Below are 26,046 nucleotides of genomic sequence, written 5' to 3'. Positions count from 1 at the left end.
GGTATAATTCTTTTGAGAGAGAGTTTCATTTTATGATAAAAGTGGGACAAATATTTGGTGTTTTATGGATGTATTTTCTGTATTTTAAACATTTGTACATGTTAAATGAATTAGAACTAAGAAACATTCTAATTGGTTAGTCATCTTTTTCACAATAAATCCTGAAGGTAAATTTCTCATTCAGGCCCCCCATTCCCATCTGCAAATGTATTTTACTTAATAACCTAGTTTTGATGAGTTCTGTGTGTACAGATTTTTGTTTTTTTAAAAATAAATTTATGTATTTATTTTTGGCTACGTTGGGTCTTCATTGCTACGTGCAGACTTTCTCTAGTTGCAGAGAGCGGGGGCTACTCTTTGTTGCGGTGAACGGGCTTCTCATTGCGGTGGCTTCTCATGTTGCACGTGTTGCAGAGCACGGGCTCTAGGTGCGCGGGCTTCAGTAGTTGTGGCACGTGCGTACAGTAGTTGTGGCTTGCAGGCTCTAGAGCACAGGCTCAGTAGTTGTGGTGCACGGGCTTAGTTGTTCCGTGCATGTGGGGTCTTCTCGGGTTCCCTGCATTGGCAGGTGGATTCTTAACCACTGTGCCACCAGGGAAGTCCTGAACAGATTTTTCCTTTTTTTTTTTTTTTTTTTAAATTAATTTATTATTTATTTATTTTTGGCTGTGTTCAGTCTTCGTTGCTGTGTGCGGGCTTTCTTTTTTAGTTGAGGCGAGCGGGGGTTACTCTTCATTGTGGTACACAGGCCTCTCATTGCGGTGGCTTCTCTTGTTGCGGAGCATGGGCCAGATTTTTGTTTTACTTAGTTTTTTGGTTGCTGTGCGAGTTCTTATTACCTTGAGTGGCGTTATGTTTTGGAAAAATAAATAATCCAAAGATAATTCAGTTGATCAACTCTGGCATTTCATGTGGGTTTTTAGAAAAATAGGTATTTAAGGCCACTTTATGGATTGGGTAAAAATTTCTTGGTCCCTTATTCGTTGTTGAGGAACTTGTATAAGTTCTTCACGGTTCTTGGCATTTGATGATTCTTTACCTTTAAAAATGTAAAAGGTTATCTTCCAAGTGAAAAAACTCCATTTGTGTACTAGACATGGGTGTTGGGGTACAATAGGGAAAAAAGCCATGTTCCAAAATGAGAATGAGTAAGAGTGACTAACAGCTTTTGGCGGAAGAAAATGTCACCTGTTTCCTGGGTCAACATTTCTGAGTGACTTAGGTGGTAATATTGGTATTCTAAACAATTTATCTCTTACTAGTTTTAAGTACATAATGTGATGAACCTTATGTAAGACACGAGAAACACCATTTTAATATGTCATAGTGGGATAATTTACCTGCAGTTTTTATTTATTACTCAAATAGTATTGGTAATGAAACAATATTTTAAACTATCATCCAAAATCCCATCTCTCATGAAGTGTCCTCCCTTCATTTTTCTGAATTCTCTACTCTTTCTTGGCCATATTATAATCTGCTTTTTCTATAGTTGTAATCATAATACAGGTACAGTGTTGTTTTCCTTTAAAACTGTGATTCTCAATCCTTTTTTTCTCTCTCCATACCACTTTCCTGAAGGTTACACTCCCGTTTGTAACATCTCTCAGGGATTTGCAACTGGGGGAGGTATTAGGATCTGGTGGGGTGGGGATTTAGGGATCCTGGAAGGTGGGCTAAGGGAGATGAAGCACATTGGTAAAGAGGCCTCCTATTTCCCCTGATAATAGCAGACCTAAGGTGAATTAATGCTTTTCATGTTATTACATGGTTTGGGGTTTAACTGAGCATCATATTCCATTGATATGATGTGCTATCATTTATTTTACCTTTCTTCTTACTGTGGGACTTAGGGGAAAACTTACCTTAAATAATACTGCATGAACATTTTTGTGCATTTAATAATGTATACATTTTCTGATTTATTTCCTTGGGGTAAGTTTTTCTGAATGGTGTCATGTTAAAGAGAAGGAATACTTTTATGGCTCCTAATATGTGACAAATTGTAACTTTTTACAGATTGTGTTTATGGTTTCTTGACACATAAACATAAGTCACAACGTATATTCAAGGGGGTCACCTTTTCAGTTCACTAGATTTGTTCCTTTTGTTAATGTTTGAAAGAGCTGCCCCTAAACTGACCCAAGTGTTAACCATTTTTTCTGTACCTCAGTTCACCTCGCTCTGCAGCACGGAAGAGGTTCAAAAAACATTCGATCAGGGCTCAGGCACTCAGCCAAGAGAGGCCTTTTGTAGAGTGTTTGATGGACATGCAGTGCATGGAATAGTGACTAAAGTGTAGAGATTTAAATCACCATAAACGTGTGCCTTTGCCTTTTATGACTTAGACCAAGCCGACATCATAGTCAAGGACAGTTACCACAGGGGGCTTATGGGCACAAAACAGCTGAGGAAGATTCCAAGTGCAACCACTCTATAAACCAGTATCCTTGGACATGGACGGTCACAGGAGAGCAAAGGAACTAAAACTCATGTTACCAAGGAAAGCGAAGCAGTTTTGTTTTTTTTTTGTTTGTTTGTTTGTGAGGATGAGAGAAATAACTATGTTCCAAAACTCTAAAATACATTTCTGGTGCTCTTTGCTTGAATGTAACACTGAGATATATGACTAAACCAATGTGTCTGCCCCGAAAGATCATATATTATTAGGTCATGGGTGAAAACAGGAAAGGGATAAAGTGGCAGGTGATCTGTGCAACCTATTGTATATTTAAAGCTTCTTTTAATTATTTGAAAAGAAGAATAATGAGCTTACTGTAGAGTTTAATACATGGTGTACTATTATACATGTATACGTGTATTCGTGTATTCATTTTTCTTTTTTTTTTTTTTTTTTTAGGATTACAGAGTTAGTCACATTGACTTATTTACTGAACCAGAAGGGTTAGGACTTCTAAATTCCTACTTTGATGATATTGAAGAAATGCAGGGGTTTGGTATGATGCAGAAGACTTGTTCCATTAAAGTACATTGGGGCATGTGAGTATTTTATTTCCAATACAATTTTAATGAAGCCCTTTTTTGAGTGTAAAAGGAGGACTTAAGATACTCTCTGTTACTGTGTTACCTATGTTCTTATGATTCAGCTCTCTTATAAACAATGATGATTTCTTGGAGGAAGTGCAGGGAGAAAACTGCATTTTTAAAAAACTTTTATTTATTTTTGGCTGTGTTGGGACTTCGTTGCCGCACACAGGCTTTCTCTAGCTGCCGCGAGTAGGGGCTACTCTTTGTTGTGGTGTGCAGGCTTCTCCTTGTGGTGGCTTCTCTTGTTACGGAGCACAGGCTCTAGGCACGCAGGCTTCAGTAGTTGTGGCTCATGGGCTCTAGAGCGCAGGCTCAGTAATTGTGGCGCGTGGGCTTTGTTGCTCTGCGGCATGTGGGATCTTCCTGGACCAGGGATCAAACCCGTGTCCCCTGCATTGGCAGGTGGATTCTTAACCACTGCACCACCAGGGAAGTCCAAAAACTGCATTTTTAATGTGGGAATTTCCTTTTTGCAAAGGAACCTGATTCATTCAAAGTTGAGTTGCAGATTATACCTTCAGGGTAATTCAAAGGAGGTAATTAAAACATGTGTGCCCCTGATATTTCAGGTGGGATGGTGGCCAACATGCATGCTACTTCCTTTAACATTTTCACACAATGCTTTCCAAAGCCCCTAGAATGTTGGTTTCAAAAATCACAGGAAATTGCAAGGGTATTTTGAAGGAAATGGGAATATCTCAGAGGAGAAACAAGGCTAGAAAGTTCAGGCTGCAGAACTGAAGCTTGTGGCTTCTGCAGTGGAGCGCACAGCCCAGGGCACGTGACAGACATCCACTGAGATGCAGGAAAAAACACTAAAGCTTCTTTATATATTATTTAAAATCTTCTTTTCAAATTTTGTCTTTGTGTATCTTTTCTAATCAATTCATAATATATTCAGTGGTTGTATATATAAGTTATATATTCAGAGACTGCTCAAGAGATTTTATTAATGGAATATGCATAAGATAATACATATGTAATGAGTCTGAAGGTAAATACTACAAGAAACATAAATTATGGAGAGGGACAAGTGGAAGTGCTACTTTAGAGAGTGGTCGGGAAGGTCCCTGGTGACCTTTAAGCAGAGACCTGAGGAAGTGAGGGAGTCAGCTGAGGGACATCTGAGGGAGGTGGAGCAGGGGAGTGTCCTAGGCAGGAAGCCCAGCATTTGCAAAGCCCTCCAGGGGATGTTTGGGCAACAGGTGGGAGGTCTGGCTGCAGTAGAGTGAGCTAGGAGGACCAGTGATGGGAGAGAGGCCTCCTGTCATGTCAGACCTTGAAGGACTTGGGAGGGATTTTAGATGGCTCCAAGTGACGTGAGAACTCATTGGAGGATTTTGATCTAACTTGTGTTTTAGGAGGATCACTCTAGCTGCTGTGTAAAAGTAGATTGTAAAGAGGTAAGAATGGAAGCAAAGAAACCGGTTAGGAGGTCACTGCAGTTACATAGGCAAGAGGTTTTGGTGACTTGGCATGATAGTAGTGGTGAAAAATGGTCAGATTCTGGATACATTTTGAAGACAGAACCAACATGTGCTGACAGATTTTATGTGGGGTGTGAGGGGCTGAGAAATGTCCAGGGTTTGGGACCCCAGCATTTACCAGAATGGAGAAAACTAGGAGGGGGAATGAAATCCAGGAGTTGAGTTTGTGAGGTTAAGTTGGAGATGTCAACTGCACATAAGAGGTCAGGAAGGTGACTGGATGCATGACACTGGAATTCGGGCTTGGGGTGAGGCTGGAGATAAAATCAGGAGTCATCAGCACGGAGAATGTATCTAAACCCGATGCTAGATAAGATCTCATCGGGGAGTGAGTGTAAAGAGCAGAAAAGGCATCTGAGCTTCTGGCACTTTTGTGTTTAGTGATTGGTAAGAAAAGGAGGAATCTAAACAAAAAAAGTGTCTTCATCTCTTGCTGCCTTTTATTTTTTTCACATCAAAGAGATCTCTACATCTTTTTTCTCAAAGCATTTAATGTTGAGAAATATCACTTTCCTTAGAAGAATGAAATAGGCGTCTGCCATAATATTTTAATCTCCATGTCTGGAAGGTTTCATGACTCAGGCTTGGGCTATGTGGAAGCATAATGAGCTACACTTAAATAAAGTTTCTTACCTTGACAGTAAGTTTAACCTAGTTTTATAGGTGGTAGTTGCAAACCAGTAATGTTATACAAGTTTTGATGGGCTTGCATGGCAGTAGACTTTTTTTTTTTTTTTCCTGGTTCTTCATTTCCATTAGGATAATAGGAAGCTGCCTTGGATGTCAGCTCAAAGTTTGGGGTCATTGAACTTGGTCATCTTGGGACCAGGTCAGTAGTACTTTTACAGATCTCCAAGGAGAATCTCAGTGGGTTGGGAGAATTCAGCAGATAACAGGTACCCAAGCTCATGTTGCTTCTATTGGTGCAGCAGTCCCCTGAACTGGTGTAAGAGAAGATTTTGCTGGGGGTGGTGTAGGGGGCGTGGTACTTGTTTAGATTCCATTAGGAGATTTATTTCAGGGCCTGTTCATTCTGGATTAGGTTTTGCTACACATACACAAATTAAGAGTATTACTTGTCAGTTTCTTATTTGGGAAAGTGAGACATTTCTAACTCACATTTCCTTTCAGATTCTGTTGCCTGTGATTTGTTTTTAAACCTTTGTTTAAAGCAGCTGGCTAATCCTAGTACCCATCCTTGTAGAGGTGAGGGCGCATCTTTTTTTGAGTATATTTCTAATAAACAAAGCTAAAGGATGTTAGAACTTCAAAGGGAACATTATGAGCATCTGTTCCAACACCATCATTTAACCAAGGAAGACAGGTTTTGGTCACTTTCTCAAGTTGGATTAGTTGTTAGGATTAGTCGTCAGCAGAACAGGTACTGGAATGCAGGTGTTCTGAAGTCAAGGGACATTTTTTAATAGCCACATATTCTTTTGATCAGTGCTGTTATGAAATATCTGATATATAAGAATATATGTATATGTGAATTACGAAGTCTAGTAGTCAAGCCCCCACGTGCCCGTCATCCGACTGAGAACCTCACTGTTACCAATGCTGCCGCAGGACCTGGCATAGCCCGCCTGCTCCCATCCCCCTGACTCCTCTACGTGTGTGACCCCTCTCTGAAACTTTGTGGTTTTCTCATTCCCTTATTTTATAGTTTCATCCTATGGTATCTGTCCCTGCACTGTTTTAGTTGTGCTTGCTTTTGAACTTCATAAAAATGTTATCAAACGTCCGTGTGGCTTGTTCCTTTTTCTTTACATTGTTTCTAAGATTACCCATATTGATGAGCATATCTGTACTTACTCTTTTTGTTTGTTTTAAATTTATTTTTTGGCTACATTGGGTCTTTTTTTTTTTTTTTTTGAATAGGACTCTATTCACAGGAGTCTTAGCCTCTAGAAATGTTTTGCATTGAAAGAAAGCTATAAAGAATTGATCTTTTCTTTAGATCAATTCTTTAGAATTGTTGAAAAGTTTTCTATGTTATATAACCACATGTAAAAATTATGACTATTGAATTCAATCAAACTCCAAATTTTAATCCTCTGAAAGTAGCTTTTAGGTTAAGATATTAAGTGTGGCTCAATGTTGTACCTTCAGTTGACTTGTCATCTATTGAAAGAAGGCCCACTTGGATGGGAGCCCCATCTTCCTCTCTGCCTTGACTCAGGTGGGCCTGTGCTCATACATATCCCTACTTGGAGGCATGACCTATTCGTAGATTTCAACTCTCTGATGGGTTCAAGAAATTCTGTAATCTTCTACTTTATCCAGCTTTTTCTTCTTGTTAGAATAACACTCTTCACAGCTTTCTCCATCTTAAGTGGAAACTAGCAGTCCCATTGTGATGATTTTTTTAAATTAATTAATTATTTTATACAGCAGGTTCTTATTAGTCATCCATTCTACACATATCAGTGTATATATGTCAATCCCAATCTCCCAATTCATCCCACCACCACCCCCCGCCACTTCCCCCTCTTGGTGTCCATACGTTTGTTCTCTACATCTGTGTCTCTATTTCTGCCCTGCAAACCAGTTCATCTGTACCATTTTTCTAGGTTCCATGTATATGCATTAATATACGATATTTGTTTTTCTCTTCCTTACTTCACTCTGTATGACAGTCTCATCCATCCACATATCCACAAATGACCCAATTTTGTTCCTTTTTATGGCTGAGTAATACTCCATTGTATATATGTACCACATCTTTATCCATTTGTCTGTTGATGGGCATTTAGGTTGCTTCCATGACCTGGCTATTGTAAATAGTGCTGCAGTGAACATTGGGGTGCATGTGTCTTTTTGAATTATGGTTTTCTCTGGGTATATGCCCAATAGTGGGATTGCTGGGTCATATGGTAATTCTATTTTTAGTTTTTCAAGGAACCTCCATACTCTTCTCCATAGTGGCTGTATCAATTTACATTCCCACCAACAGTGTAAGAGGGTTCCCTTTCCTCCACACCCTCTCCAGCATTTGTTGTTTGTAGACTTTCTGATGATGCCCATTCTAACAGGTGTGAGGTGATACCTCATTGTAGTTTTGATTTGCATTTCTCTAGTGATTAGTGATGTTGAGCAGCTTTTCATGTGCTTCTTGGCCATCTGTATGTCTTCTTTGGAGAAATGTCTATATAGTCTTCTGCCCATTTTTGGATTGGGTTGTTTTTTTTAATATTGAGCTGCATGAGCTGTTTATATATTTTGGAGATTAATCCTTTGTCCGTTGATTCGTTTGCAAATATTTTCTCCCATTCTGAGGGTTGTCTTTTCGTCTTGTTTATGGTTTCCTTTGCTGTGCAAAAGCTTTTAAGTTTCATTAGGTCTCATTCGTTTATTTTTGTTTTTATTTCCATTACTTTAGGAGGTGGATCAAAAAAAGATCTTGCTGTGATTTATGTCAAAGAGTGTTCTTGCTATGTTTTCCTCTAAGAGTTTTATAGTGTCCGATCTTACATTTAGGTCTCTAATCCATTTTGAATTTATTTTTGTGTATGGTGTTAGGGAGTGTTCTAATTTTACTCTTTTACGTGTAGCTGTCCAGTTTTCCCAGCACCACTTATTGAAGCAACTGTCCTTTCTCCATTGTATATACTTGCCTCCTTTTTCATAGATCAGTTGACCAAAGGTGCGTGGGTTTATCTCAGGGCTTCCTATCTTGTTCCATTGATCTATATTTCTGTTTCTGTGCCAGTACCATATTGTCTTGATTACTGAAGCTTTGTAGTATAGTCTGAAGTCAGGGAGTCTGATTCTTCCAGCTCCGTTTCTTTCCCTGAAGACCGCTTTGGCTATTCGGGGTCTTTGGTGTCGCCATACAAATTTTAAGATGTTTTGTTCTCATTCTGTAAAAAATGCCATTGATAATGGCATCGAATCTGTAGATTGCTTTGGGTAGTATAGTCATTTTTGCAGTATTGATTCTTTCAATCCAAGAACATGGTATATCTCTCCATCTGTTGGTATCATCTTTAATTCCTTTCATCAGTGTCTTATAGTTTTCTGCATACAGGTCTTTTGTCTCCCTAGGTAGGTTTATTCCTAGGTATTTTATTCTTTTTGTTGCAGTGGTAAATGGGAATGTTTCCTTAATTTCTCATTCATATTTTCCATTATTACTGTATAGGAATGCAAGAGGTTTCTGTGCCTTAATTTTGTATCCTGCAACTTTACCAAATTCATTGATCAGCTCTAGTAGTTTTCTGGTGGCATCTTTAGGATTCTCTATGTATAGTATCATGTCATCTGCAAACAGTGACAGTTTTACTACTTCTTTTCCAATTTGTATTCCTTTTATTTCTTTTTCTTCTCTGATTGCCGTGGCTAGGACTTACAAGACTATGTTGAATAATAGTGGTGAGAGTGGACATCCTTGTCTTGTTCCTGATCTTAGAGGAAATGCTTTCAGTTTTTCACCATTGAGAATGATGTTTGCTGTGGGTTTCTCGTATATGGCCTTTATTATGTTGAGGTAGTTTCCCTCTCTGACCACTTTCTGAAGAGTTTTTATCATAAATTGGTGTTGAATTCTGTCAGAAGCTTCTTCTGCATCTATTGAGATGATCATATGGTTTTTATTCTTCAATTTGTTAATATGGTGTATCACATTGATTGATTTGCGTATATTGAAGAATCCTTGCATCCCTGGGATAAATCCCACTTGATCATGGTGTATGATCCTTTTAATGTGTTGTTGGATTCTGTTTGCTAGTATTTTGTTGAGGATTTTTGCATCTATATTCATCAGTGATATTGGTCTGTAATTTCCTTTTTTTGTAGTATCTTTGTGTGGTTTTGGTATCAGGGTGATGGTGGCCTCATAGAATGAGTTTGGGAGTGTTCCTTCCTCTGCAGTTTTTTGGAAGACTTTGAGAAGGATGGGTGTTAGCTCTTCTCTAAATGTTTGATAGAATTCACCTGTGAAGCCATCTGGTCCTGGACTTTTGTTTGTTGGAAGATTTTTTTTTTTTTTTTTTTTGCGGTACGTGGGCCTCTCACTGTTGTGGCCTCTCCTGTTGCAGAGCACAGGCTCCTGATGCGCAGGCTCAGCGGCCATGGCTCACGGGCCCAGCCGCTCCGCGACATGTGGGATCTTCCCGGACCAGGGCACGAGCCCATGTCCCCTGCATCGGCAGGCGGACTCTCAACCACTGCGCCACCAGGGAAGCCCTGTTGGAAGATTTTTAATCACTGTTTCAAGTTCATTACTTGTGATTGGTCTGTTCATATATTCTATTTCTTCCTGGTTCAGTCTTGGAAGGTTTTACCTCTCTAAGAATTTGTCCATTTCTTCCAGGTTGTCCATTTTATTGGCATAGAGTTGCTTGTAGTAGTCTCTTTTGATGCTTTGTATTTCTGTCGTGTCTGTTGTAACTTCTCCTTTTTCATTTCTAATTTTATTGATTTGAGTCCTCTCTTTTTGTTGATGAGTCTGGCTAATGGTTTATCAATTTTGTTTATCTTCTCAAAGAACCAGCTTTTAGTTTTATTGATCTTTGCTATTGTTTTCTTTGTTTCTCTTTCATTTATTTCTGCTCTGATCTTTATGATTTCTTTCCTTCTGCTAACTTTGGGTTTTGTTTGTTCTTCTTTCTCTAATTCCTTTAGGTGTAAGGTTAGGTTGTTTATTTGAGATTTTTCTTGTTTCTTGAGGTAGGCTTGTATAGCTATAAACTTCCCTCTTAGAACTGCTTTTGCTGCATCCCATAGGTTTTGGATTGTCGTGTTTTCATTGTCATTTGTCACTAGGTATTTTTTATTTCCTCTTTAATTTCTTCAGTGATCTCTTGGTTATTTAGTAATGTATTGGTTATCCTCCATGTGTTTGTGTTTTTTACATTTTTTTTCCCTGTAATTGATTTCTAATCTCATAGCATTGTGGTCAGAAAAGATGCTTGATATGATTTCAGTTTTCTTAAATTTACTGAGGCTTGATTTGTGACCCAAGATGTGACCTATCCTGAAGAATATTCCTTGCACACTTGAGATGAAAGTGTAATCTGCCGTTTTTGGATGGAATGTCCTATAAATATCAATTAAATATATCTGGTTTATTGTGTCTTTTAAAGCTTGTGTTTCCTTATTTATTTTCATTTTGGATGATCTGTCCATTGGTGTAAGTGAGGTGTTAAAGTCCCCCACTATTATTGTGTTACTGTCGATTTTCTCTTTTACAGCTGTTAGCAGTTGCCTTATGTGTTGAGGTGCTTCTGTGTTGGGTGCATATATATTTATAATTGTTATATCTTCTTCTTGGATTGATCCCTTGATCATTATGTAGTGTCCTTCCTTATCTGTTATAACATTCTTTATTTTAAAGTCTGTTTTATCTGATATGAGTATTGCTACTCCAGCTTTCTTTTGATATCCATTTGCATGGAATATCTTTTTCTATCCCCTCACTTTCAGTCTGTATGTGTCCCTAGGTCTGAAGTGGGTCTCTTGTAGACAGCATATGTATGGGTCTTGTTTTTGTATCCATTCAGCAAGCCTGTGTCTTTTGGTTGGAACACTTAATCCATTCACGTTTAAGGTAATTATCGATATGTATGTTCCTGTGACTATTTTCTGAATTGTTTTGGGTTTGTTTTTGTAGGTCCTTTTCTTCTCTTGTGTTTCCCACTTACAGAAGTTCCTTTAGCATTTGTTGTAGAGCTGGTTTAGTGGTGCTGAATTCTCTTAGCTTTTGCTTGTCTGTAAAGCTTTTGATTTCTGCATTGAATCTGAATGAGATCCTTGCTGGTAGAGTAATCTTGGTTATAGGTTCTTCCCTTTCATCACTTTAAGTATATAATGCCACTCCCTTCTGGCTTGTAGAGTTTCTGCTGAGAAATCAGCTGTTAACCTTATGGGAGTTCCCTTGTATGTTATTTGTCGTTTTTCCCTTGCTGCTTTCAATAATTTTTCTTGGTCTTTAATTTTTGCCAATTTGATTACTATGTGTCTCGGTGTGTTTCTCCTTGGGTTTATCCTGTATGGGACTTGCTGCGCTTCCTGGACCTGGGTGGCTATTTCCTTTCCCATGTTAGGGAAGTTTTCGACTATAATCTCTGCAAATATTTTCTCTGGTCTTTCCTCTCTCTCTTCTCCTTCTGGGACCCCTATAATGCGAATGTTGTTGCGTGTAATGTTGTCCCAGAGGTCTCTTAGGTTGTCTTCATTTCTTTTCATTCTTTTTTCTTTATTTTGTTCCGCAGCAGAATTCCACCATTCTGTCTTCCACCTTATCTGTTCTTCTGCCTCAGTTATTCTGCTATTGACTCCTTGTAGTGTATTTTTCATTTCAGTTATTGTATTATTCATCTCTGTTTGTTCATTCTTCTAGATATTTGTTAAACATTTCTTGCATCTTCTCGATCTTTGCCTCCCTTCTTTCTCTGAGGTCCTGTATCATCTTCATTATCATTATTCTGAATTCTTTTTCTGGAAGGTTGTCTACCTCTGCTTCATTTAGTTGCTTTTCTGGGGTTTTATTTTGTTCTTTCATCTGGTACATAGTCCTCTGCCTTTTCATCTTGTCTGTCTTTCTGAGAATGTGTTTTTTGTTCCACAGGCTGCAGGATTGTAGTTCTTCTTGTTTCTGCTGTCTGCCCTCTGGTGGATGAGGCTATCTAAGAGGCTTGTGCAAGTTTCCTGATGGGAGGGACCAGTGGTGGGTAGAGCTCAGTAAAACTTCAGTCCACTTATTTGCTGATAGGTGGGGCTTGGTTCCCTCCCTGTTGGTTGTTTGCCCTGAGGTGACCCAACACTGGAGCCTACCCAGCCAGGCTCTTTGGTGGGGCTAATGGTGGACTCTGGGAGGGCTCACGCCAAGGGGTACTTCCCAAAACTTCTGCTGCTGGTGTCCTTGTCCCTTGTTGAGCCACAGCTGCCCCCCACCTCTGCAGGAGACCCTCCAACACTACCAGGTAGGTCTGGTTTAGTCTCCCCTGGGGTCACTGCTCCTTCCCCTGGGTCCCGATGCGCACACTACTTTGTGTGTGCCCTCCAAGAGTGGAGTCTCTGTTTCCCCCAGTCCTGCCAAAGTCCTGCAATCAAATCCTGCTAGCCTCCAAAGTCGGATTTTCTAGGAGTTCCTCCTCCCTTTTCCGGACCCCCTGGTTTGGAAGTCTGACGTGGGGCCCAGAACCTTTACTCCAGTGGGTGGACTTCTGTGGTGTAAGTGTTCTCCAGCCAGTTTGTGAGTCACCCACCCAGCAGTTATGGGGTTTGATTTTATTGTGATTGCGTCCCTCCTACCGTCTCATTGTGGCTTCTCCTTTGTCTTTGGATGTGGGGTGTCTTTTTTGGTGAGTTCCCTTGTCTTTCTGTCGATGATTGTTCAGCAGTTAGTTGTGATTCTGGTGGTTTTGCAAGAGGGAGTGCGAGCACGTCCTTCTACTTCACCATCTTGAACCAGTCTCCTGCGTTGGGTCGAACCAATCTCCTGCGTTGGGTCTTTGTTGCTGCATGCAGGCTTTCTCTGGTTGCGGTGAGTGGGGGCTACTCTTCCTTGCGGTGTGCAGGCTTCTCATTGCAATGGTTTGTTGCGGAGCATGGGCTCTAGGTGCGCAGGCTTCAGTAGTTGCAGCACATGGGCTCAGTAGTTGTGGTGTGTGGGCTTCAGTAATTGTGGCTCGTGGGCTCAGTAGTTGTGGCTCACGGGCAGTAGAGCGCAGGCTCAGTAGTTGTGGTGTACGGGCCTAGCTGGTCCGCCACATGTGGGATCTTCCTGGACCAAGGACCAAACCCGTGTCCCCTGAATTGGCAGGAGGGTTCTTAACCACTGAGCCACCAGGGAAGTGCCAGCCACTGACTTTTTGAAGAATTTAGATTAGCTGCTTAGAGAATGTGCTACATTCTGGATTTTCTGAGTGTTTCCTCCATGATATCATTTAACTCGTTCTTCTGTCACCTGAATTTTCTGTATAGAGGTGGTTGAGTCTGCAGGTATGATCAGATGCAGACTGAAGAGTTTTGACAAGGTTGCTACTTCCTGTAGATAGTGGTGTATATTCATGCTGTATCACAACTTGTGGTACATGCCAGCCTGCTTCTCATTAATGATCCCAAGTTTGATTGCTTGGTTAAATTGTTGCTTCCCACATCTCCCCATTGTAAAGGCACATTTCCCCGCTTGAGATTCAGAGCTCACCCTCCTCTGAATAACCTCAAAGTTGGCACGTTCATACTTAATCTTTTGAGTACCCCGCTGGTTTCTGTACGTAGCCAGCATTCATGTGCAGCCATGTCTGGAGAATAAGACTGAGGATCCAGCTGGAAATACTGTTCCTTTGTTTGTTTAAGAACAGTGTTTGTTTAAGATAAGACCAGTTTTTCTTGTCTGACTCAAAGGGTATTTCTGAAAGAGTAATTATGCAAATGTCTTTAATGAATGGATGGCCATTGTTATTAGTTCAACAATATTCATTTGTATGTATACTTCTGTTATTTTTTTAAAAGTTCTTTATAGTCATACTGTTTATTCATAATGTAGGCAAAAGATCATTACCTGAGTATGTGGGAAAATAAAAGAATACCTTTAGAAAATGAAATAACACTGCCTGAAGGTAGTTTTCTCCTCTCTTGAGCGCCTCGTGAATAATGTATCTTGTTGGAATAGAATTTAGGGGAAAAGGATCACACTCTGTATATGAGTTTTCAAATTCCAGAGTCCACCAAACATTCATAAATGTCTGAGTCACCCAGGAGGCCCTTAGCACTCACTCACTGAGGAGGGACCCTCAGAACAGCAGTCTTTTCAAGTGTGGCAGTTTATATGTTCAGTTTTTTGAGAAATTACCCTTCACCCCAAATTACGTTCCTTCTATGAATGTTACTGTGACTAAACCATGTGCCTCAAGGAAAGTGAGATATTTAGTATCAGATGAATACATACCCTCGGAACTCAAACTATAGAAGGAAAGACTGAATGAAAGGGTACTTCAGTTAGCATCATGTCAGAATCTCAGAATCACTGGTTTATGAGCTGTCCATTGTGTTTATGAAAAATTCACCCTGTTTACTTGTGAAGAGTCAGACTTCAGGGCCCTTGGCTAGTTAGCCAGATACCACAGTGTATGACAAGCTGCCATTATTTAGCTAGGGCATCAGTGTGCGGTGTGCCTGTGAGAGCTTTGAGCTCCAAAAAAGACGTAATGCGTCCTTAACTGTCATGCTTTAAACAAAAGGAGGTTTAGAGGGCCCCGCTCTTAGCCTCTGCTTTCTCGTGGTTTAGGGATATTGCAGTGATATTTAAAAGATGTCTCCTTTTTCCCTTAATTTTTTACTGAAGTATATATAACACTTGTATTAAAAGGTACACAACAAATCATACATGTGTAAACTGAGTGAATTTTCAAAATGTAGCCATCATTCAGATCAAGAAATAGTGCACAACCAGTGTCTTAGAAGCTCCCCCTCATTCCTGCCTTCTCCTGGTTGTCCTTGTAGCTATTATCCTGACTTCTAACCCTGTGGATTAGTTTTGATCCCGCACCCATACACCACACACAGCCTCTCAGCATTCGTGTGTGTGTGTGTGTGTGTGTGTGTGTGTGTGTGTGTGTGTGTGTGTTGACAGGTCTTCAGTGGGATTTTGATGATAAAACTGTATAACTAGTCGAACGAAGTTGCTGATTCATCCAGGGGAATCTTTAACAAAAACCATCACCAAAAATATGCCCTTGGGCCAAAATTGTGAACAAGAGAAAAACAGAGGGGAGAATCAGAACCATTTTGCTGGTAAAAGATTGCCTTTACAGCCATCCTCTTCTTGGTTCGGTATTCCGGGAAACATGGTCACGTTACCCCATCTAGGATGCTTTAGCAAGACTAATAAAGAATTGTGGGGTGTGAGTGATCACCAAGAATTCCTTATTTGTTTACGAAGAGGAGGGTGAGGCTTCTGATTTCCTGACTGCAGCAGACGTGACAGCTGACAAGTCTGATAGAAGGGTGTGCTACTGAAACGCCATAAAAATCACGCCCAAGAACTCAACAAGCTTTGGGCCTGGGAACAAGCAGCCTTAGACTTTCAAAAGCCCCACAGACATCACTGTGCATTGAGTCATGCTCACAGCGATGATCTTGAGTCATTGTGAAATTACATTCAGTGCACTCTCTGGAAAGAGAAGCATTGCTGTCAAAGAATGATTGGGAGCTTGGCTTTGAGGTCAGCTAGGATCAGCCCTGCATTTGATACTTGTAGCTGTCTGACCCTGGGCAATTTACTTAGCCTCATCTGTAAAATGGGGGCAATAGTATTTTTTCCCAATAGCATTGTTGTGAGGATTACGTAGAATTCTGAGTGGCATTCCTTGTAAGCTCTTTTGCTAGATGTTATTAATTTTTGATTGTGAAAAATTATTAGGTGGAACGTCCTATTCTTTGGTTACAAATGGGATGTAACCTTTTAAAACATTTGAGATCTCCTGGGTAGAGCCTCTCTAAACACATATAGTGCAAAAGACAACTACTTTTATTGCTTGGAAGTAATAGAGACATTTACACTTTGAAGCAATTCATAGTAGAAAGTAAAATAAGTGGACAAAGACAGCCAAGCCAAGGAGACCAGTAAAAGCTCAAGAAGAGGCGCATATAATGGCTTGTTCCTCCTTGAGTTTAATGTTGCTCTATTACCTAAGTGTAACCGTACATCGTCCAGATCCACATCCTCTCCTGCTCTGTTCCTCTCTCATTAGTGGGGTGCTGTGTCCCACTGACAGAAATGATTAATTGTCTCTATTTCTTCCTTCCTTGGTACTTATTTAGATGGCTGATTTACGAAGAGCCTGGATTTCAGGGTGTCCCTTTTATCCTGGAACCTGGTGAATACCCTGACTTATCCTTCTGGGATACTGAGGAGGCGTACATTGGATCCATGCGGCCTCTGAAAATGGTAAAGATGGAATCCAACGATGTGTTCTTAGAATCAGTAATTCTTTGCTTAACTTTGATAATTCATGGGATGTGACTTTAAAGCAATAAAGCAGACTTTTAAAAAAACAAATATGTAGAAGATGGGACCTATTGCTAGATAGAAATAATAGAAAGGTTAACTTGCTAGATGCTACAGATGAAAAAATGTGGATAAGCCTATGGCCTTTGCCTTCAAGGTGTTCTCGGCCTTGCAGAGCCGCTGATGTGTGTGCAGAGCTCAGCCCAGAGCAGAAATGAGAAAGTGAAGAATTAAACCTTTGGGGAAGAACAGGAAGACGGGCAGATAAAGTCCAATTTGTAGGTGTTAGAAAAGAGAAGGGGGATAATTAGGAGAGCTTCACGATAATTCAAGAGGGTCTTATAAACCAAGCAGGATTAATTTAGGTGAAGGTTTCAGAGTACACTGCATGATCCAGGGCGGAGCTGGGCAAGGACGGGGCTTGCTGCGGACCAGCCAGTTGTAGTGACACGAGGCCAGGCGGGTGGCAGCTTTGGGGGCCCTGGAGCTGGATGTCGGAATGAGTGTTGTTCTCCAAAGCTTTTGCCTTAGAAAGGGCCTGTGCTTCCTTCCCCTGTATTTTGCCTTGTTCTTTGTCTGTTTCATCTGCAAGACTCTAAGCCTTGGGAGGATCCAGTCAGCAGCTCAACCCATGTTGAGCTGCATTGTAGTAGGTGCTCACTAAAAACCTACCGCATGAGTGAGGCTCCTGTTACAAATGTGTTCTTGAAATTCCACTTCGTGATTGTCTTCTGAGGCAGTCTGAGACAAATTAGAAAGGCAGGAAGATAATTTTTTTATCTTAATTTTACTCCTCCTGCCAAAGCTTGTAGTTTAATTATGTAGATGTCTGCTGGTCTTCATGCAAATAATGTTGGGCTTTTTTCTAAAGTTAAATCCATTTTCAAAGAACAAAGTTTTGTTAGTTTTATGAATGTATGAAAGAATCAGCTCTGGTTTTGAAGCCAGGTTTTTTTATACATCTTTATTGGAGTATAATTGCTTCCCAATGTTGTTAGTTTCTGCCGTACAACAAAATGAATCAGCCGTATGCACACGCATATCCCCATATCCCCTCCCTCTTGAGCCTCCTTCCCACCCTCCCTATCCCTCCCCTCTAGGTGGTGACAAAGCACCGAGCTGATCTCCCCGTGCTATGCAGCAGCTTCCCACCAGCCATCCATTTTACATTTGGTAGTGGATATATATGTCAGTGCTACTCTCTAAGTTGGTCCCAGCTTACCCTTCCCCGCTCTGTCCTCAAGTCCATTCTCAACGTCTGCATCTTTATTCCTGCCCTACCACTAGGTTCATCAGTACCATTTTTCTAGATTCCATATATATGCGTTAGCATACGATATTTGTTTTTCTCTTTCTGACTTACTTCACTCTGTATGACAGACTCTAGGTCCATCCACCTCACTACAAATAACTGTTTCGTTCCTTTTTATGGCTGAGTAATACTCCATTGTACATATGTGCCACGTCCTCTTTATCCATTTGTCTGTTGACGGACATTTAGGTTGTTTCCATGTCCTGGCTATTGTAAATAGTGCTGCAGTGAACGTTTGTGGTACATGTATCTTTTTTTTTTTTTTACGTAAGTAAATTTTATTTTTTTTGTACAGCAGGTTCTTATTATCTATTTTATACAAATTAGTGTATATATGTCAATCCCAATCTCCCCGTTCATCCCACCACCACCACCCCATACTACATGTATCTTTCTGAGTTATGGCTTTCTCAGGGTACATGCCCCGTAGTGGGTTGGTGGCAGTTTTTAATGATAAGCAGTAGAACTGTGAAGTTCACAGCATTCCAAAAGGATTACTTTTGAAAAGCGTACTTACTTGGCTGTGTGAGCCCTGGTTTGTTGATAAAATCAGCCGCATTCCTTTATAATTACAGTTCATTGGCTGTATTTGAGTATCTTTGGCTGTACTTTTTTTTAAGGCCTTTAAACATAGAGGTGAAAAATACCCTTCTTACTTTCCCACTGCTGATCTTAACTTTTACCCTATTTAATATTTGTATGAGATACCTCTTCTGTGGTTGATTTTTAGTGAGATTTTTGGACTAAAAAAACATTTTTATTATAAAAATAGAGCAACCCCCATAGACCCATCCTTCGGGATGTTTTAAATTTATCTAACAGTTTACCTGGTTATTTCAAAAGTCCTTCAGATCATATTGTGAACTTGAAGGAACTTCAACAGTTTTGTAAGCCAGCGGTTGCAAAATCAAATGCCTCCGGGGCCAGGCAGCGAATAGGCGTGAGTAGGCTGGCAGGGAGTTGAACTGCGGAAGAGGTGGAGACAGGCAAAAAACCGCAGCCTGTATCCTGGCTGGAGGGTGAGCCCAATTAATAAGCGCAGATGGTGAAGTTTGCTGCCTGTGAGAATTTGGGTCCAGAGATGTCTGATTTTAGGACTCCTTTTTAAGGTAAGTGAGAAATACGCATTTTTTTTGAGAAGTTTACTGAGTTAAAGCAAACAAAAAAAAAACCCTAACACTCATTTGGTTAAAAAGCACAGCTACTGTACAGATTCAGCTTATAGACCGCCTCTGTGAGACTCTGCTTTAAGTCTTCCTGTATCTTCCCTGCATTTTTGGTAATTTTAGAACTGTCTCAGCATTGATTAAACGAACGGGAATGTGATTGCTCTGCAGTTCCATGGCTTACCGCAGACTGCTGTGGGTAATAGAAGATGGTAACGTATCAGTGACAAACCACTTTTCTTATTATGTTATTTTTCTTTTCAGGGTGGCCGTAAAGTTGAATTCCCTATAGATCCAAAGGTAATCTATATATTTTAAAAAATTTATTCCCGTTCCATCTCCACGAAGGTAATACTTGTGTGATTTTACATATCAGCTTCCATAACACATAATTGCAGCCAAAGGAAGTTGTCCAACTTACACGGCATCCTTCAGGCTGGAAGGTGATGCTGACGGCACCAGTTGTCACTAACAGTATGCATAGCCGTGGCTCAAAGCGTTCGCTGCTGTATTAAGTTTGTAGTTTGTGGTTGTATTTACTAACTGCAGGACCTGTTGCTACTTGCCAGTTAGCAAGGAAAAACCTCACTTTTCAGGACAAGTTCTCCCTACTCTCAAATGCTCTTTCTGTTAGTTCTACTTCACACATCTATGACACAGTTTGATCTATAGTTTGTTTCATTTTTAAAGCAACTTAGAATACTTTGGCTCCTTTAGTTTGGCCTGAGCAAAATTCTAAATATCAGTTCTAGACATTGAACAAAAACCAATTATGCATAAACTGTCTTTTGAACCTTGACTTCAGGCTACACCACAGCAGAAAAAAAATTCTGATTTTTAAAATTACATTTCATGGGGCTTCCCTGGTGGCGCAGTGGTTAAGAATCGGCCTGCCAATGCAGGGGACACTGGTTCGAGCCCTGGTCCGGGAAGATCCCACGTGCCGCGGAGCAACTAAGCCCGTGCGCCACAACTACTGAGCCCGCATGCCACAACTACTGAAGCCCGTGCACCTAGAGCCCATGCTCCGCAACAAGAGAAGCCACCGCAATGAGAAGCCTGTGCACCACAACAAAGAGTAGCCCCTGCTTGCTGCAACTAAAGAAAGCCTGCGCACAGCCAACGAAGACCTAATGCAGCCAAAAATGAATAAACTTATAAAAAAATTACAAGATACTGTTATTTAATTTAAAAAATATTAGAACTTTTTTTTTTCTTTTCCTTTTTCTTTTTTTTTTTTTTTTTTTTTTTTTTGCAGTATGTGGGCCTCTCACTGTTGTGGCCTCTCCCTTTGCGGAGCACAGGCTCCGGACGCGCAGGCTCAGCGGCCACGGCTCACGGGCCCAGCCGCTCTGCGGCATGTGGGATCTTCCCGGACCGGGGCACGAACCCATGTCCCCTGCATCAGCAGGCGGACTCTCAACCACTGCGCCACCAGGGAAGCCCTAAAAAATATTAGAACATTTTAATTTGTGTTCCAGGACTTAGTGATGTTAAGTGACTAATTTAATGTTTGGCTATTGAGATATTTAACTTTCAACAAATTAGTAGCATATCTCATTTATGTTATAGGTAGTTATTTATGAAAAGCCTTTCTTTGAAGGAAAATGTATGGAACTAGAAAAAGAGGTGTGTAATTTCATCATGGAAGGAGGTGAAACAACTGGAAATGAACATTTGCCCCTTACATCAGTGGGATCTATGAAAGTTCTAAGAGGCATGTAAGTAGACAGGAGTGACCTGTAAGGATTTCTTTTTATTCCCTTTAACAAAGTAAAAATACATGTTCTCTCTCTCCCAAAGATAGCATTCCAGATTGTATGGTAGAGTGAATTTCAAACATGTTTTCTCCAGCTGGTTGTGACCTGGATCTGACACTGCAGTTTGATGGGCTGTTTCGGGGTCAGTCAGCTGAGCAAGGCTGATAAAGTGGCCCATCCAGATTGATCAAATCTACAGTCTTGTTTATTAATATTATGCTCCAAACTATTGAACTGTTAGTTTGCTTTCTATTTTTTAGGATCATATTTTGCACTTTATAGGTCTTAACATATTTCCTTTAGAATTGTACACTGAAAATGGCTTGTAAATAGCCCCAAATATACAATATTTTAATTACTATTGGAAGAAAGTTCATTCAGTTTTATTTGCTGAAGTTCTTTTGAGTCGGTTCTTAGACATACACGTTCAGACACACATGTACGCGTGCACACTTACCCCACCATACCCCTTTTCGGAACGCTGGTATATGCATCTTAGGTTGATTTCTTGGGGCCATTCTGTTAGTCTCTTAAATGCTAGGGAAGCATTCCAGTAGTCATAATGCATGAGTCCATGTCTAGCTTTATAGCTATTTATATTTGTCAATGAAACGGATACTTTAACACTACTGAAAATTTCTCTTCCTTCATGTTCTTTTGTTGTAGTTGGGTTGCTTATGAGAAGCCTGGCTTTACTGGTCATCAGTATTTGCTTGAAGAAGGAGAATATAAGGACTGGAATGACTGGGGAGGCTACAGTGGAGAACTTCAGTCTTTACGACCTGTATTAGGTGTAAGTCAAAGAAAAGCTAATGGCTAATACTAGGGCGTTTTGGGATAATAAACGGCTAGCCTTTGAATTTTGAATTTTTTTTTCTCAATAGGATTTTTCAAATGCTCACATGATAATGTACAATGAAAAAAACTTTGGATCCAAAGGTTCCAGTATTGATGTATTAGGAATTGTTGCTAATTTAAAGGAGACTGGATACGGAGTGAAGACACAGTCTGTTAATGTACTGAGTGGAGTGTAAGTGCAATAATCCAATTGGGATTTTAAATGTGGGTTTCACTTTGGTTTGTGTTAAAGTAATGGAGTCTCTGACCCAGAGCAGCACTCAATAAGTACATATCTCAAAAACTAAAACATTAAGTCAGCCGTTTAATACTTACTGCCACTATATTTTAATAGCTGCTTTTTAAAATCTTTCTCATATAGTATTTTTTTTATGTGTAATATAACATTGGAGCAGGCTTTTGAGTTTCATGATAGAAATCTGCAGATCCACTTCCCTTGTCATTCTTCATGGAAAGAACTCATGAATTTCTTATGATGGGAAACAAATAATAATACTACTAATCTAACATAACTAATCTAACATTAGAAACCTGAGGTTGGGACAAAGTCCCATTTCATTTTCCTATGGTCCTACACCTGCTCCATTATATTTCCTCACTTTCATGTATAATGTACAGCAGAGTTAATTATATTAATCATATTCTAGATTATATCCCCAGTATTTATCTTATAACTGGAAGTTTGTACCTTTTGACCCCCTTCCTCCAACTCCCCCTCCCCCCACCCCGACTCCCACCTCTGGTAACCACAAATTTGATCTCTTTTTCTATGAGTTTGTTTGTTTTTTAAGTATAATTGGACTTTCAACAGCATGTTAGTTTGTGGTATACAGCATAGTGATTCAGTATTTCTGTGCATTTCAAAATGATCACCATGATAAGTCTAGTTACCTTCTGTCACCACACAAAGATATAACATAATTATTGATAATATTCCTCATGCTGTACATTTCACTCCCGTGACTCATTTATTTTGTAACTGGAAGTTTGTACCTCTTAATTTCCCTCACCTATTCTACTAAGCCTCCCACACCCCTCCACTCTGGCAACCACCTGTTCTCTGTATCTGTGACTGTTTCCTGTTATGTTTGTTCATTTGTTTTGTTTTTTAGATTCCACATATAAATGAAATCCTATGGTGTTTGTCTTCGTCTGACTTATTTCACTTAGCATAATACTCTCTAGGTCCACCCATGTTGTCACAAATGGCAAAATGTTATTCTTTTTCATGGCTAATATAATTTATATATATATATATATAGACACAGACCACATCTAGCTATCCATGTAGATAAATAGGTTGCTTCCATATCTTGGCTATTGTCAATAATGCTGCAGTGAACATAGAGGTGCACATATCCTTTTGAATTAGTATATTTGTTTTTTGGTGGGTTTTTTTGTTTTTTTGTTTTTTTAATGGTACGCGGGCCTCTCACTGCTGTGGCCTCTCCCGTTGCAGAGCACAGGCTCCGGATGTGCAGGCTCAGCGGCCATGCCTCACGGGCCCAGCCACTCTGCGGCATGTGGTATCTTCCCAGACCGGGTCACGAACCCGTGTCCCCTGCATCGGCAGGTGGACTCTCAACCACTGCGCCACCAGGGAAGCCCTTGGTGGGTTTTTTTTTTTTTGGAAAAATACCCAGAAGTGAAATTGCTGGATTGTATAGTAGTTCTATTTTTAACGTTTTGAGGAACCTCCATACTGTTTTCCACAGTGTCTGCACCAGTTTACATTCCCACCCAGTTCACAAGGATTACCTTTTCTCTACATCCTCACCAACAATTGTTTGTTGCCTTTTTGATAACAGCCATTCTCACAGGTGTGAGGCAATATCTCATTGTGGTTTTGATTTGCATTTTCCCGATGATTAGTTATATTGAGCATCTTTGTATGTGCCTCTGGGCCATGTGTAGGTCTTTTTTGGAAAAATGTCTCTTTAGGTCCTCTGCCCATTTTGTAACTGGGTTGCTTGATTTTTTGATGTTGGGTTGTATGAGTCCTTTGTATATGTGGGATATTAAGCCCTTACCAGATACATTGTTTGCAAATATCTTTTCCCATTCAGTAGGCGGCCTTTTTGCGGCCTTTTCGTTTGGTTGATAGTTCTCTTTGTTGTGCAATAGCTTTGTAGTTGGATGTGGTCCCTTTTGTTTATTTTTGTTCTTATTTCCCTTGCCTGCGGAGACACATCCAAAAAAATATTGCTAAGACTGATGTCAAAGAGCCTACTGCCTGTGTTTTCTTCTAGGAGTTTTATGGTTTCAGGTCTTCCGTGTAAGTCTTTAATGCATTTTGGGTTTATTTTTTTATATGGTGTGAGAAAGTAGTCCAATTTGATTCTTTTGCATGTAGCTGTTGAGTTTTCCCAAAATGATTTATTGAAGAATTTGTCTTCCCCTTTGTATATTCTTGCCTCCTCTGTGGTAGATTAATTGACCATGTAGGTGGATTCATTTCTGGGCTCTATGTTATTTTAATATAAAAATAATTGTTTCAGTGTACCTGGAATTAGCAGTTGAATGTTTTACTAATGCTAAAGTAAGTTTTTATTGAAAGATGATTAGTCAAGACTCTTTGGGACGCAAGTGACTGCAGGTCAGTCTAAACTGGCATAAATGATAAAAATGCAATATATTGACGTGCATAACTGAAAAGTCCTGGGAGAGATTTTTGTTTGCGTCGTGGCAAACGCAGGGATTCAGACACTGTCATTAGGACTTGGTCTCTCTCTGTCTCTTGACCGCGCTTTTCCTACGCTGGCTGCACTTTAGGCAGGTACTTTTGTTGCCGAGGTGAAGCTCCTACTGCTGGCCACACAACAGGCCAATAAATCGAGAGATGAGGTTTTGAGACAAGGAATAGCAACTTTATTTGAAAAGCCAGGAGACTGAGAAGGTGGCAGACTAGTGTCCAAAAGAGCCATCTTGCTGGGGTTTGGATGCTTGCTGGGGTTTGGATGCTAGTTTCTTTTTTTTTTTTTTTGCAGTATGTGGGCCTCTCACTGTTGTGGCTTTTCCCAGGCTCCGGGCGCGCAGGCTCAGCGGCCATGGCTCACGGGCCCAGCCGCTCCACGTCATGTGGGATCTTCCCAGACCGGGGCACGAACCCGGGTCCCCCGGGTCCCCTGTATCGTCAGGCGGGCTCTCAACCACTGCGCCACCAGGGAAGCCCTGGATGCTAGTTTCTTTTATAGAACAAACAGGGGGAGGTGAGGAGGTAAAGTTAAAAAGGTGATACATTGTTGCAAATACTTCTTGGTTCTGACCAGCCTCCCCAGAGGATGTGCTAATTTCTTCTTTCCTGCAGCCAGGTTTGTGGAGATGTTTCCTGTGAACTCAAACAAAAGTATTTTAGCTTAACACTTGGGCATGGGAGGCAGGGTTCCCAGAGCTGGGCTATTTTGTTGACTTTAAGCTATGGCAACATCCCTTTAGGGATTAACTTGTAGCAAAAGCAATAAGGTTAAAGTAAAGAAAAGGATCCAGTATGGAGTCAGATTTGTTCTTCCCTCTTCCGCTTTCTATCTGGGACCTGTGGCAGGAACATCTTGCTTTTGTTCTCAAATCTCACTGCTTCTAGGGGAAAGCTTCTCTCTCCCACAGAAGTTCCAGGTTTGACTTTGATTCTGTATGCTTAAGTCATGTGCACCTGTCTGAACCAATTACTGTAGCCAGGGAGACGGCTGTGCCTGTGTTACATGCCCAGCCCTGCAGCTGAGATATAGGGTCAGTCCCACGGGGAGTACTAGTGTATATAGTGCTGAGGAGTTCCCCAGGCACATCAGAAAGAGTGGGTACAGATACTGGATTGGCAAAAGCAGATGTCTGTTAAAGTGAGTTATACAGTTATTTTGATGGTCCAGGCTGATGTCAGTTATAATTTGTTATAAGTGAGAGTATTCTTAAATGGTCATATGAAATCATTTGACACTTGATTCTGTTAAAAATGTTTGGTGTTAGGCTCTTATGTTATGAGTAACATAGACTGTGCGTCATTCTAACCTCAACCCTACTGTATTTCAGGGGGCGTCCCACAATAGCCCTGGATATTTGAGATGTGTCTACAATGTAATATGCTTTTAGTGTTAGTCACCTTCACTAAATTCTTGTGTTGGTTTAGAGGGAAAATACAATGACCAACTCAATGTGGGGAAACAGTTGCACATTTTCATACTCACCAGGTGTGTTGGTTTCATGAGTCAGAGCCCAGTCATGTACCCTAGCAGAGGAAGCAAAAGGATGCTGGGTGGAATTCCCTTAGGGCATTTATGTAGATTATGCTGTTAGCACCTGAAGAATTATTGTGCCTGGAGCCAGTCTCTCTTTTTAATCCAACCCTTATTTACTTAAAATCCCTTTCCTTTATAAAATGTTGCTTTTATATGTTTCTATTTTTAGTTATTTCTAGTTACATTTCCTGGCTTAGGCTTTTTTTTGGGGGGGGGGGTCGTAGCAGTTG

The 26,046-nt window shown here is 40.4% G+C and overlaps 1 protein-coding gene across 1 annotated transcript in view; it reads left to right on the top strand.

The window, feature by feature from the left end:
• The window catches only part of CRYBG1 (crystallin beta-gamma domain containing 1), a 201,896-nt gene that overhangs the window by 156,954 nt on the left and 18,896 nt on the right, over positions 1-26,046 (top strand). Inside the window, exons 8-13 of the mRNA XM_065888987.1 lie at positions 2,861-3,000; positions 16,305-16,431; positions 19,234-19,269; positions 20,542-20,690; positions 21,396-21,522; positions 21,614-21,759. Coding sequence (XP_065745059.1) covers positions 2,861-3,000; positions 16,305-16,431; positions 19,234-19,269; positions 20,542-20,690; positions 21,396-21,522; positions 21,614-21,759 — 725 coding nt within the window. The remainder of the gene's footprint in view (positions 1-2,860; positions 3,001-16,304; positions 16,432-19,233; positions 19,270-20,541; positions 20,691-21,395; positions 21,523-21,613; positions 21,760-26,046) is intronic.

This window comes from Phocoena phocoena, chromosome 12, assembly GCF_963924675.1.
Source record: "Phocoena phocoena chromosome 12, mPhoPho1.1, whole genome shotgun sequence".
NCBI classification, from domain to species: domain Eukaryota; kingdom Metazoa; phylum Chordata; class Mammalia; order Artiodactyla; family Phocoenidae; genus Phocoena; species Phocoena phocoena.
This window is presented reverse-complemented; position numbering and strand designations above follow the sequence as displayed.